Source organism: Lissotriton helveticus, chromosome 12 (assembly GCF_964261635.1).
Source record: "Lissotriton helveticus chromosome 12, aLisHel1.1, whole genome shotgun sequence".
In the NCBI taxonomy this organism is placed as follows: Eukaryota; Metazoa; Chordata; class Amphibia; order Caudata; family Salamandridae; genus Lissotriton; species Lissotriton helveticus.
The window spans coordinates 836,118,750-836,133,387 of record NC_136073.1 but is presented as its reverse complement, the minus strand read 5'-3'; the positions used below and the strand labels follow the sequence as shown (position 1 = coordinate 836,133,387).

The 14,638-nt window shown below is 42.8% G+C and overlaps 1 protein-coding gene across 1 annotated transcript in view; it reads left to right on the top strand.

The window, feature by feature from the left end:
- MYO1F (myosin IF) overlaps positions 1–14,638 on the top strand; it is a 241,558-nt gene that overhangs the window by 120,844 nt on the left and 106,076 nt on the right. The window contains exons 9-15 of the mRNA XM_078670110.1: positions 1,567–1,699; positions 5,183–5,379; positions 8,116–8,196; positions 9,078–9,164; positions 9,898–9,984; positions 11,008–11,175; positions 11,735–11,820. Coding sequence (XP_078526236.1) covers positions 1,567–1,699; positions 5,183–5,379; positions 8,116–8,196; positions 9,078–9,164; positions 9,898–9,984; positions 11,008–11,175; positions 11,735–11,820 — 839 coding nt within the window. The remainder of the gene's footprint in view (positions 1–1,566; positions 1,700–5,182; positions 5,380–8,115; positions 8,197–9,077; positions 9,165–9,897; positions 9,985–11,007; positions 11,176–11,734; positions 11,821–14,638) is intronic.

Genomic DNA, 14,638 nt, shown 5'->3' with positions numbered 1-14,638 from the left:
CCGAATAATCATTTTCAAGTGTATTGATTCATCTCAGTTTGATTAGAAAATGTTTTCCCCTATCCTCATCACTCCAGTGTGCACATGTTACACACTCATGTCACTCACCTTTCAGACCCATGGACGCACAGATTCTGGTCTGTGTTTTAGAAAGGCCATGAAGTGAAGGCACACAAAGAGGAGTATAAGGACTCAGTGGTAGCCACGTGTTCACGTGGAACGTAACTTGCGGGTTGGAATTCCAGTTAACCCTGAAGGCTAAAACAGTGGCATGACCCTCAGTGGAACCTTGGAGAGTAGAGAATTTGTGTGTTTACATCTTGTTAAAGATTCATACTTTAATGATCATGTCACTCCGTCCTTGAGTGTAGAATTTGGTACCCTTGCACTCAGGCCAAAGAGTATTTTTAAATTCTAAAGTCTGGGGCTTTTTTCGCTTCTGTAGATAGAATGCTCAAATCTGGGTTTCTTGGAGAGCATCATACGCAAGGACTCACAGCTATAGAGACAAAGACCCTCATTAGACCTTCAGGGCAAAATTCTTATCCCTCTGCAAACAGCAGTTTCCACAGGGATTGTGATGACAATAGTCACACCCACTAAGCTTGCCCTGGAAGATTCAGGCAAGTCACATCTGATGAAATTTATCAGGGGAAATACCCAGAAAAAAAGCGGAAACATTTAGAATTTAGAGGCTGATTAGGATGGTGGGCGGACTTTAGTCCGCCCGCCATCCCAGTGGAAACGGATCTGGCCGCCAGACATGGGGCGGTCCCGCTGCCCTGATTATCTTGCATATTAGACATTGCGGCGGGTGCTGCGTACAGCAGCACATGCCGCAACGCCAAAATGGTATGTTGTGCATTTGCATGCACAACGTGGCAGGCACCGTGCGGTGCCTGCCATCTTGTGCATGCAAATGGAGTGGGGTACCATGGGTACTCCCCAAGTGCACCCTCGACCCCTGGGACCCGCATAGGGCCCCTATAGGACATCCCCACCATCATTTCCATGGTAGCAAAGCCGCCATGGAAAGGCCTTCACAACACACCATCCTAATATGGATGGCGGGGCCTGATAGGCACCGCCACCATACTAGGAGCCAATTCCGCCCGGCCGGCAATCGGAATGATTGCCGACTGGTGAAAAAGCGGCGGGCGCACTTTGCGTCCGCCGCGTAACCCCCCCGCCATTGGGGGGTTTCACTTGTTATGATGTCGTGGCGGCGAATGTCACAACATAATGAGCCCCTTAGTGTGGCAAAAACCGAATCTGCATGTTATGCCTCTTTTTCATGTTTATAATTCAGAATAGGGGGTATTTAACTCATCTCGCAAATATCTCACTGTGGAGTAATACTAATTTTAGTGGGTGAGGTTAACACCCCACCCTAGTCCGCCAAATGTGTAATGCAGCCCATAACATTTTAATTATAGAAGCTGTATTTTATAATAACTAAGTGAAAAGCAACTTTTAAAAACTATTGAAGAACAGAGAAATATTAGAAAAAGATGCAGTGTCCCCCTGCTTCTTCATTTCAAATGTAATGGTTCTTCCCCCTCATAGGACGCCATGCAAGTCATTGGGATTGCTGGTGAGAACCAGCAGCAGGTAGTGCAAATCACAGCCGGAATCCTCCACATTGGCAACATCAGCTTCCTTGAGAAGGACAACTATGCCAGAGTTGAAAACTTGGATCGTAAGTGAGCTTCAAATCACTTCTAAAAAGGATCCTCTAAATGCCTGCCAATATGTGTTTCTTATATGTTGTGAATGTATTTACCGAATGAAATGCTAACCGTGCAAAACTAAAAACATAAGTCCTCTGCCTAATACAGAAACTCAGGACTACTACTAGTTTCACTCAAACATTCTACATCATGTTTTAGCAGTTTTAAAACCACATTTGAGGATGAGCCATCACTATCAGTTTAGCAATTGACCATATATTGAATATATATCATATTCTCATTTCCCATTTAACATTATTCAGACATCTCAATGTAAGCGCTTTCATTAGAGGCAGAGAGATTGGATTTTTATCAGCCTCTTATAAACCCCCATTCCAACACGAAAAAGTTAAGTCTTCAAAATGTTTGGTGTAGCAGAAGCAATGTAATTTGCTCTGTGCTCTGACTCACTTCCACATGGACAGACCACACCCGCAGCCTCTACAACATCCTGGACAGCAAGCTCACCATGGAGCAACAGATCAACGCTGTCTCCTTCACCTGCTTCCACACCCTCAGCATGCTCTGAAGAATCTTTAAATGACTCTACATTGGCACGAGAAAAAACCTCACTCAAGCCCTAGTCGCCAGCAGGCTGGACTATGGCAATACAATGTACTCATGAACTACCACTGAACTAATGAAGAGACTACAGACGATACAGAACTGAGTGGCCATATTCATCATCAACCTGCACAAATGGACACACATCACCTCACACTTTAGGAACCACCACTGACTCCCCAACCAGGAAAGATTCCAATTCAAGATATTAACATATGCCTACAAAGCCCTCCATGACTTAGGACCAGCATATATCAACCACCGCTTGAACTTCCACCAACCAGCCAGAGCCCTTTGCTCTGCCACCCTCGATCTCGCACAGACCCAGCGCATCCGCCATAGCCACAGCAGAGGCCATTTCTTCTCCTACCTCGCCGCCAAGTCCTGGAATGGCCTTCCCCTCCACCTCTGGACATCACCCTCGCTGGATGGATTCAGAAAGAGACTTAAGACCAGGCTGTGCGACTGAGCCCTTCTACATAGTGCCTGGACACTCTTGTGGGTGATTAGCTGCGCTATACAAATCCCGAATGATTGATTGATTGATTGACTCCTTAACATCCTCCAACATCACAGATGTGACCCCTTTTTATTTGCTTAAATAATCTGCAGCCTCCTAGGTGCTTTTAAGGGACTAAGAGCATGATTTAGAGTTTGGCAGAGAGGGTACTCTGTCGCTAAGGTGAAGAAACACACTCTATACCAAACTGAAGGTCCGCCCGCTTCATTTAGAGTTTGATGGACCTTCAGTATGTTGACGGTGGAGACTACTCTGTCTCCATCACAGACATACACTTCCAACAGTGTAAGAGCCATAGAGTGAGCGAACAAATGTCAAGTTTTTACTGTCCATCACCGCCAGGTAAAATCTGGTGGTAAGGGGCCATAAAAACTCCAAGATGACCCCCCAAGCCTTGGGAGAAAACTCCCATGGCGAGAAGGTCATTGTTTTTTTAATTGTCGAAGAAAATCCTGTTTTGGGATTTTGTGTATAAAAATAAAAACAAATAAAAAATTGAAAGTTTGCAGTTCAGCTCCTTCGCGTTGATATGGCAGTCCATCAAACTTTCAGTGGATTGACAAGAACCGCCATAATGCCGATTTATGCCAATGCAAGAGATGTGGCGGACATCTTTAAATTCAGTGCACAGGTACCGCCTCAGGGTGATGGAGTACTGTACTCCTCTACTTTCCTTTAGGACATCTGCAAACATAGATAGAAAGGGAAGTTTCTAGGGCTACCAAATTGCAAGTAGATGGGTAGCAACTGAAACTGTGGCAACTCTTAATTGGCTTTCGTGTTCCAATCAAATCTCAATCATGTACTCAAGATAAGAACTGAACAGTAGGACATGCATTAGTTGAGGTTTCAGACCCTCATATTGGTCATAGAGGCCAAGGCCTTTATAGCACTCATATAGAATCATCCATTTCTAAAGATGAGAACATTTATGGCACTGTTACCATGGAGTAGATGCACCAAATCCTGAAGGATGGATGTGTACATCTTTATCTAGCAAAACCTACCAGTCTCCAACATTCAATGGTAATTGCTATGCATTTATGTAGTCAAATATCTAGGAGCTGTGCATCCCTGAGTAAATCTAGTGGTTGATTCAGGTCTAAGGCTAAGATTCTGTGAATATACCCTTCTCCATATTTTTATATCCATTTTCTGTGATATGTTAGCCAGGCCTTAAGGTAAATGATCACTTTCTATTAACTAATCCCACAAGAACTGTAGTCACAGTGGTGTAATGTCAAATCCACCAGCATGTAACTCTATGGATGTGATTGGATTCAAGCCTCTCTAAGAAGCCCTTGAATGGACATCACACCTCTGATGTTAATTGGAGACACTTCTCATCTGCTTCAAGGCTGAACAGAGGTGCAAGCCAGTGTGAATAAAACAGCACAGGAGGTCTGCTTCTCTCCACAGCTCTCATTTTGGTGCTGCCAAAGCTAGTCATACTTGAGCAAGAAGGCTGCCTCCACTTCTGCCTAGGTCCTTCTTCCACTATGTTTGGTGCTCCTGTGGCTCTGGGGCCTGCTAGCCTCTGCCTGCTGCTTTGGTACCCGTCCATCCTCCACCAGTTTCTGCAGATTGGGCAGCTCCTGCACCTCATGCAGCTGAAGTACTCAAGACAATCGTTGAAGATACGTCTCAAGATATTTCTTTATGTATTCCTCTAAATTAACACCCTAGGCACCCATCATCTGAAACTAACTCCTAGAAGTTCAGGGAGTGGATGTGGAGCATGAAAGTTAGCCAAATGCAAGAGATTATAAATCAAGAGGGAGGTCTTAAAACAGATGATGGTTGACCTCAGAATTAACTTGGCATTTCAGCATGATGACCTTCTTTGTAACTCCATTGATAACCTATATCATGAGTTCCCCTCAGATTTGCTCCCTGTATTTTTGCTTCTGTTATTACCCAGTAAAGTAACTGTCTCTGCTGGTGCAATGGTGCAGCCGAAGAGCCGCTTCACTCATAGTAATAAAGCCTACTTGCCCCTTTGAAGGCCATCAACAATCTGGCAGTAGGTGGCATCTGAACTTCATTTTGGGAAAGCTGCTTAAAGTCCTTCCTTTGGTAAATCAGCCCAGTTCTTCAAATTGGAGACACTCAAATTCCCTGATTTGTGCAAATGAGAGGATATGGACCCACCGTATCTGTTCAAAAGTAAGGCAAACAAACTTAAAAACACCAAACACCTAAGTACTTGGGATAAGCTTATAATTTAATTTGGTGTTCTAAAATATGCATTGTGTGGTTGGTATTCTTACTTTTCCACTCCTTGAAAAATGATCAGTAATCTATTTGCCAACCAAACGGTTAGTCACTGTGCACTTAACAACTTGTCATTTGACCATTCTTTGCACAGTTCTAGCCTTTCCCGCCTACCTGCTGGGGATCGACAAGGATCGGCTGAATGACAAGCTGACAAGCCGAAAGATGGACAGCAAATGGGGAGGACGCTCAGAGTCTATCAACGTCACCCTCAATGTGGAGCAGGCAACCTATACCCGAGATGCCCTGACTAAAGGACTGTATTCGCGTGTCTTTGATTACTTAGTAGAGGTACGTAAGAGTCTGTAGCCTGGGTTAGGAAAAACATAGCCATGCAGGAGCAATAAGCATGATTTCAGCCTGTGTTGGTAACATGCTGTTGCTTTTCATATCAGGTATTGTTTCCTAATCAATCCTTAGACTTTTTACAAAATCCTCATTAAAGTGCATTGTTTTGTGATGTTATAGCTAGGCATGATACTGATAAATTTTTTAATAAAATCAAGTTACACAAACATAGTGATCATGGTACACAAACATAAGCTCAGGTTACATTGTAACTCGCAACTCCTGTCCCCAGGTCCACCACCCTGCCAACCAGAAAGGATAGTCGGTGCCAAGAGACCTTTAGCTGCTAGTGTTTGTGTTATAAGCAAACTCACTGAATCATTCAGTGGTTTTGAGGACACCTGACCTGATGGCCCAGTTCACTTAACAAAACTCTTTGCAAAGTTACAAAAGTTATGCTGATAGGTCATCAGATATTTAATGCTAATTTCTTAGAAAATGTGCATTGAAAATGGTATTTCCAAGACACTGCATTGTCACAGAAACCAATTTATAGCAAGCTTGAGCCTGACCATACCTCCACATCAAGTATATTTAGTCAAGTAAAAGTCTCATATTATTCATTCCACCAGGTGGAGGTTAATACTTGAAACACAACAATAAATATATTCTGGACTTAGCAAACCCTGACAATGCAACATCTGCATATAGTTAGCAAATTAGCCCACACTTAGGGGTCTATTAGTATGTCTGGAGGCGATCCGCCCAACATTTTCCTACGCCCGCATCCCATTTCCCCGCCATATTACGATTGTGGGGGGGGACCCTGGCGGACGGAAAGACGGTCCGCCAGTTTTACGCCGGTCAACGAGTCGACTGGGCGGAAAAGGGGCTGTATATGGTGGCGGTGTCTGCAAGACACCGCCATCCATATTACAAAGCAGGCGGAGATGTGCCTTTCCATGGCGGCGTTGCTGCAATGGAAAGGCATGCAGTCTCTGCCACGTTGTGCATGCAAATGGTGCAGCCACAGCAATATTGTGGATGGGGGATGCCACCGCCACCGTGGCGGTGCCATCCTAATTGCCTGTGCGGGACCTCCGCACCACTGGCGGACGGTCCCAGCACCGCTAGGGTGGCGGGCGGACGTAAGTCCACCCTCCATCCTAATAGGTCCCTTGATGTTTAGTTGCAAACATTACAGTCTTCCTTCCTGTCTCACACATAAATGAGTTATCAGCTTCTATATCTGATTAAATTCAACAAATGCAATGTAGAGATGAAAAATGACATGACAACAAAACCTAGCACATTTGGAATGGCTTCAAGGTGTATATTATACCCGCCCCTGTTCCTTGGTGGGTAAATACATTTTATAGTCAGATATTTCTTCATCCAGGTTCCACTAGGCTTCTCAACTTGCTGAGACTAATCACACCATCCTGTGAAATTAATAATGGCATTTAGAGAAAAACTCTACAAAATCAATAAGGGCATTTCTCATTGTTTGAAGTATCGTCTATACTCCAAGACATTAAAAACACATCATATTCACAAAAGGCTGCATTTTAAAAAAATCCTTTGATTTGGATCCGTGGCCAAAAAACAACTTTGGAGCTGATTCGTATTTATTCTGGTTGATATTTACAACTTCCTTATCATGTTTCTAGTCTTCTTATACATTGTTGGTTTTCAGCACAGTAACTATTTACTATTATTATTAATATTTATTTATTCTTTTTCTGTATCCATTGGTTATAGTGCTGGCTGAGCTCCAAGGAACACCTGAGTGCTATTGCACAAAACAATTTTATTGTAGCAGAAGAATCTCATATAAATATGTATAACTATTCTTTAACAACACTACTTATATCCAATAACACAATGAACTAGGACAGCCACACGATAGAATATTACACAATCCCCCATTCCGCTTTAATCACAGAGACACAATTAGGAAAGCAAATCGAAACATAAATAAAGCATCTGCATCAATAACAATAAAGAAATAACTTCCTCTAATCAGTATACCAACTCTAATAATGTTGCATAACATATGACTAACTGCAACACGTACAACTAACACTACACGTTCAATCTGGGGTTCACGGAGTAACGTGCTACCTAGCCACACAGCGCTTCAATGCCTGGTCAAGTGTAGTAAGTGTTATACAAATATACACCACAATACAAGAGGAGCTAAAGTGCAAGCACTGTGTGTGGGTAGTTCCCCCATTTAAGCCAGAGTGTATGTCTCTGGTTTAAGCATGTGTGTGTGTGTGTGTGTGTGAGCGCGTGCACGTGCGTATGTATAGCTGAAGCCATATTACAGAAAGTTTAAACCAGATTAAAAAAAATACAGAATGTGATGGGGAGGGTGCGGCAACATAGAATTGAGACAGCACACCGTTTCTCATACATATATATTTGTACAATTTTCACATTACACACGCACAGAATTATATATTACACTAAACATATTTGCAATGTCAGATATATGGAATTTAAGTAATTTGTCCACAATCATGATTTTTTTAGGGTCAAGTATCAAAGCTATAATTAGTACCAGGATCTTCTGGACTAGATCACGCCTTCTCCTCTATGAATCATACTAACGAGCTTACTTCTAACTTAAATCAGATGCACAATCCATGAAATTCATTTGTTCTGGGCACTACCCAATGTAATGGGTTGTCATGTAGTTGTGTCTTCAGATTCTGAACGTGTCTTCTACTTCAGTCCATAAACAGGGCCATACAGAAGCCAAATGAAGAGTACAGCATCGGTGTGCTGGACATATACGGATTCGAAATTTTCCAGGTATTTTTACTCATGGATTGAATATAGGTGCATATGAAGCAACTGTTTCACTCAGAAAATTTCTCAGCCCTTGGAAAGAAGAAAATCAAAACTATTCATTATTGATCTAAAATTCAAAATATTCATCACATATTAGTGATTAGAATATTTATTGTATGTGCCTTAGTCTTTGTGGTTGAGTGTGGCTAGTATTGCATTAGTGACTTCAGTGTATTTTCGTTCCAGAAACCTATTTAAGTTTTGCTTCTTCTCTCTATTACTGTTGGGTAAGAGTCTCTTGGGCACACCATATAGGTTAGCCATACCGTGTCATTGTATTGAAGGTGCCCCTCTTAGAGGATATTTTTCTAAAGGATTTTCTTTTTATATTTGTTTCATTGATGGGTTTGATTTCCTACTGCACAGCACTCTTTATTTAATATCTAAAAAAAAAGGACAATAAGAGAACTAGACCAAACAGATGAGGAGAATGGGGAGGCTTGAGTGTCAGAAAAAGATTTTGAACGTATGGTATAATTCAGCTCTTGCAGAAGGGATTTCTTTTGTATTGTAGAAGGCTTGATGACCAAACCAAACTTTAAGAAGTGATATTTTCTTTAGTCCACTTCCATTGTAGTATGAAGGGGACACGATAACTTATTTCATGGCAATGTGAATCTCGACTAAGCCTACTTTATAAATATGGATGAGGGATCAGAAAAAATTAAAAGAGTCTGTGTAAAATACAGGAACACACAGGTCTCCAATAAGTCAGCTACATCTGTCGGTAGCCGAGACCTATAACGTGGATTATTAAAAACATAGGCCTGGAAAAGTTATCACGTATGTGACACGTGCGGATATAGTCTTGCAAATCTTATTTTCTTTTGTTGCCTTTCTAGAGAAACGGATTTGAGCAATTCTGCATCAACTTTGTGAATGAGAAGCTGCAGCAGATTTTTATAGAACTGACCCTGAAAGCAGAGCAAGTATGAAAACTACGCCTCATGCAAACAGTCTGTCTCATGCAAACAGTCTGTCGGTTGAAGCATCTTTACTTGTCCACCATACGGATAAAATGGCAATCCATGCTAAAGGCAGAACAATTTATAATGGTCATTTTATTTATCACAACATTGTTACAAAAGCAATGTTTCACAGATCCTGAGTCCTCTTTCAAACTCCGGCAAAGGCAGGTAGGTGTAGAGTTGTGGGCCCTACGCCCACATGCTACTGAAATGATGGACACAGACACAGGGAGTATGCTTAGTTAACTGGGCATGAACACGTGCACTCGGGACCTTTTATTAACAACCTCACGTCACTCGTGACGCCTGTGTTGGATGGGAGTGGAGTGTGAGTATGGCCAGCCCTCGAGGGAGTGACAGGTAAAACTAGTGCCTGCTGAGACACTAGAACGTGTCCACCAGGACATTACAGTAGGGAAAGATTTTGCTGGGAATGTAAACGTAACCTTTAGAGGGACAGAATTGCATATAACACTATAAACAAAAGCAAATGAGAAGGATGGGACATGGACAAACGCCACACAGGGTTATGGTGCATCTGTCCACGCAAGATAATGGTATCAACCAAATTATAGAGACCGTGGCAATATGTTTGCAAAGAAATTAGATGTCTTATCCCAAGAGCTTCCACTAATACAGTCAAAGTGTCTTGGACTTACTAATGATACATGTCACCTCTCTTGGTTGCTTCCAGGAGGAGTATGTTCAAGAAGGAATTAAATGGACGCCCATTCAATACTTCAACAACAAAGTAGTCTGTGAACTCATCGAGAACAAGCTGGTGAGGCGAGGACAAATTCTCTTTTATACAGAATGTTTTAGAGCTAAATAATGTAATCCAACCTGTGAAGGTTCCAGACTTTCGAGGTGTAATAATTAATGTATAGGATGTGAACCGTTAGTTCACGGGCCACTTGCCCAAATGCTTGGGTTGTTAAGTACGCTTTGGTCCTCATTACAAGTTAGGCAGGCCGGTCACCCTATGGTAGATGTGATAGCGGCAGAACTCCACCACCACAGCCATGACCACCTCACCTAAGATAGATTTGGTCCTCTTTTCAGCTGAAATGGGAAACATAGTAGGAGGCACAGACGTGTTGTGGCAGGTCTGCCAGGTCATGCCAAGATGGTGGGCCTGCTCGCATGTATAATATTTCTGAAGAAAGCCCACCAAGGTTGTAGTCTTTCTTCGGGAATACCATAAATAAAGGCCCCCATGTGCTGGGGACAACTGTGGAGTTTTTCTGTCAGTACCGCAATGGTTTATATGGTAGCCCCAGGCAGAATCAATACAGTCAGCAATGGTATCAGACGGTTATCCTAAATTGTCCATCTCTCCCACATCATTTTCACCAGCATTGCCTCCGTCACTGTATTACTCACACTCTAAAAGAGACGGGGAATAGAAAGGATTTTGGTAGATGGTGCATCCTCTAGATGAGTTTATAAGTAAATATGGCGATGGTTGGAGTATATTAACTCCAGGCATCTCCCAATTTGCTCTATGTGACTTGGGCCCTAGTTTACTGTCGGGATCTGCAATTGCTAATACGTTCTCTAATCACAAAACTCTATGATTTAGATGATCAGCGTCAGAATGGGATGTGGCTTGTGTACTTTACTATCTGATGTCCAACAAATTTGTACGGTCGCACACCACAACTTTTTAAGATGTCAAACAATTCAAGACCAAAAGCTTTATTTGATCGCAACGCCTACACCACTGGTCGATTCTAATTGAAAGACATAAGCCATTCAATGCCACCTCATTTAAGTTTCTGTTTCTTGTCCTCTCCACAACCAGAACCCTCCTGGAATCATGAGCGTTCTTGACGATGTTTGTGCCACAATGCACGCAACAGGCGAAGGAGCCGACCAGACACTGCTGCAGAAGCTCCAGGCGGCGGTAGGGACCCATGAGCACTTCAACAGCTGGAGTTCGGGCTTTGTTCTCCACCACTATGCAGGCAAGGTACACCCAGACATAGCTGGACAAGTGCTGTTTTGTGGAAGCTTGTGTTAGAAGGCTTGTTTCAGTGCTAAAGCAGGGATGTAGACACAAATGTATTACATTCATTACCTTTCTTGGTGTGAAGAATGGCACTGTACTCAAGAGGCAACTAGTTCACAACTCTCTGATTAACTTAGACAATGGAACTATTCTTATGCAGTTAATAATTCATAAACAAATACGTGCAAGTCCCAGAATGCTTTTAAGGTGTGCATCCCCTGTGCTGCATAACACTAGGTTTGCTAAAGCTAGTCTTGATTCTACCTCATGACTCTTATTTACACCACCCTACGCTTCTCATCTCTGTATCTTACTCTTCTTTCTCATTCCTGCATTTTCCGTTTGCTATAGTTTTCTCATTTTTTTCACCTTTGTTCTCAGTCAAAAGTTTGATCATAAAATAATAGGTCTCACTCCCCAAAATGAGTGCCAGTGTCCACCACCAGCCAGTACCTGCAGAAGGTAAGATCTGTCCTTAGCCTATATACTCCTTCTGAGGGTGATGTTTCTATTCCTTCAGGTATCTTATGACATCAATGGGTTTTGCGAACGGAATCGGGACGTCCTCTTCAATGATCTGATCGAACTCATGCAGAGCAGTGAATAGTGAGTACCCATAATGGGAAAGTTCAAAAGAGTAAACTGTGCTATATAGTATATCACAGAACAGTGCTACATGCCTGGAAGTGTTTTACGCTCATACACACATACAGAGAATATTGTATGGTATGAGGCCAGCTTTCCTCACACGTAAGCCATTCGAGTCACGTTGCATTTTCACTAATCATTCAAACAGCATTAGAATTTATTTAGCACAATTTTATCAAATTACATCTATTCTACAGAGAGTAAAAACAAAATGGCCTTGTAAGGTACAGTGTGGCTTGGCCATGCAGTTGCTTCTTTGTTTCTGTATGTAGCTGCTGATCTCAGAGAAACTATCAGTACTCCTAGTATGACTACACCTTCCTCTTTAGGCTAACAATATGCCTAAAAAGAATAAGTTACTTAGCGCTTGTAACAGTGTTTCTTGTGGACCTTGCTCTTCCGACACATTCCTCACATTATGAATATTCTTCAGACACCAGACTTGATCCAGAACCTTTTTCTTCAGCAACCTCTCTCCAATGCCACTAGGTGGCGCCATGCAGTTTCAGTGACAGCTTTGCTCCCCCAGGAGGTGATGACAGTGGTATATAAGACATCTGTAGGAGCCAGTTCATGGAACTTTTTTGTGCCGATAACTAAAAAAGGTCAAGCAACACAGCCATGCTAAGGTATCAGCCACTGTGAGACTGAGCTGTGAGGCAATGGTGCTTAGTAGAAGTATGTAAGAACCACATTGCCACACTGCAAATATCAGCCACCAGGAAGCCACTAGTAAGAGAGGGTAAATAGCCTTAATAGCACCATGGACTGCGCAAGACTGGTAGTGTGAGGGTTTTTCTTGGCCACCCTGAGTAGATCCTAGTGCAAAGGGTTACTCAATGCCAGATTGTGCACTTGTTTACCACTTTGCCCTTGTTTGCTCCAGCAAAGCCCACAAACAGCTGATCCCCCCACTGTATCCTATTGTTTGCCGGCAATATAATAAGAAACTACATAACTGGGACAGGCTATGCAATCACTTCCATTCTTTGCGGGGTGAGGAGGAGGGAATAAGGACATAAGAGTGATAGATTAGTCCATGTGAAAGGATGGCATCTTCTGGCAGAGAAGCACAGTAAGGGCAGACGACAAATTTATTGGGACCGACATCATGAAAGGTGGCCAGACTGAAATGTCCAGCAGTTCACCAACATTATTCTGAAAATATTGCTACTAAGAACAGTTTTCAAAATAAGTAGATAAAATGGTCAATTGTGTGTTGGCTTGGAGAGAAACACCATGAAGAACATTAACACCAAATCTCACTGAGGAAATACCTGCAGTAAGAGGAAACAAGTAAAGCAAACGTTTCAGAATCATGCCATAATGGCTGACTTATAAAGTTCGCTGGTGAGGGAGGCAAATGAAAGGTGATAGGGCAACAGAATAATCTTTACCAATAGTGATTGCCAAGACCTGTTGGGAAAGACATAGCTAAAAGTACCTATTGACTCAAATGATGCTTGATGTGGCAGTCCAAGAAGGCTCTCAGGCCTCCATCCATAAAGGGTGTAAATCCTGTGCTCCTTTCCTCCAACAGCACCACCTCTATGGCTCCCATTTTCTGCCTCTAAGATCTAGATCTAGGCATATGCGGAGAGATCATCCTGGTAGAAGAAGAGCAGTTCAGAGTGGAAAGTAAGAATGGTAGTGCCTAGTCCTTGCGCATAAGCTGAATCTCCCAGGGATCCATTGGGAAGGCAAGTATAGTAGGGTGTAGCTCTTGAGGAAAATCTGGATCCCCATGGATTGGTGGTGATCATCTCCCAATTGATGGTGAGACAGGAGACTCTCTCTCCCAAGGGAAGCTGGTGGAATAAGGGTGGCCGGTCATCAAAGACGTTTTGAGGGAGCTGAGCAAACCTAAGAAGGAAGAGAGCGGAGCAGCAGTTGTTGCAGATTATGTCATTCCCTAGACCATCCCTTACCTTGAAAGAAGCTAGAAATCAATTGAAGTGTTTAGATCCACAGGGACAGCTGTCACTGATGGGACATTAATGCCCTGGATAAAGCGTGGAAACTTCTTGAACTGTTGGTGAAATTGTTTCGAGAGGGGAAGCCAAGCCCAGTCAGCTTTATTACTGAAGGGTTGGATACTGTCAAAAGGCCATGTCAATCAAAGTTGCTTTGACCTCTCAGAGAGGTTGAGTGAGGCATCATCGCAAGGCAGTGGATAGTAACAACTGGGGCTGTAAACCGAAACCACAGTGTCAGCAGAATACAAATTGTACTTCAAGGATTAGTTGTAGGCATCTAGGTCATCTTTGACCAGATCAGAAAATTACTTTTTCATGTGGAGTGGAAGGATGATCTCTAGGGAGATTCTACCCTGTTGGGAGACCTATCTGAAAGGACAAGGACAACACTGGGGAGCTCGTATAGGCCTAGGCCCAATATATTTTGGCACTCCATGCTGCCACGACTTTAATGCATCATGGTACAGGAGTCACAGACCAAGAGATTGTGGTTGGATGCAATATAGCTCTTGCAGATTTAAGAAAAAATAACATCATTTTATAGCATCTAAGACTGAACCACAAAACCCTATGAGGAACCATTTGACATAGTCACCGTTGAAAGAAGAGGAATTTTGCAAGTGAAGCACTGCAAGAGCTCCAGACCCATGTTGATGAGGTGCAGAAAAACAGGAACTGATACCATGCACCAATCGGTGCTTTATATAGCCAGGGTATCACGTCCGGAACAAGCGAAGCTGCAAAATAAGTTGCATGGCTATATCTAGCAGAACTCGAAATGCCATTGCTTGGGGAAAACA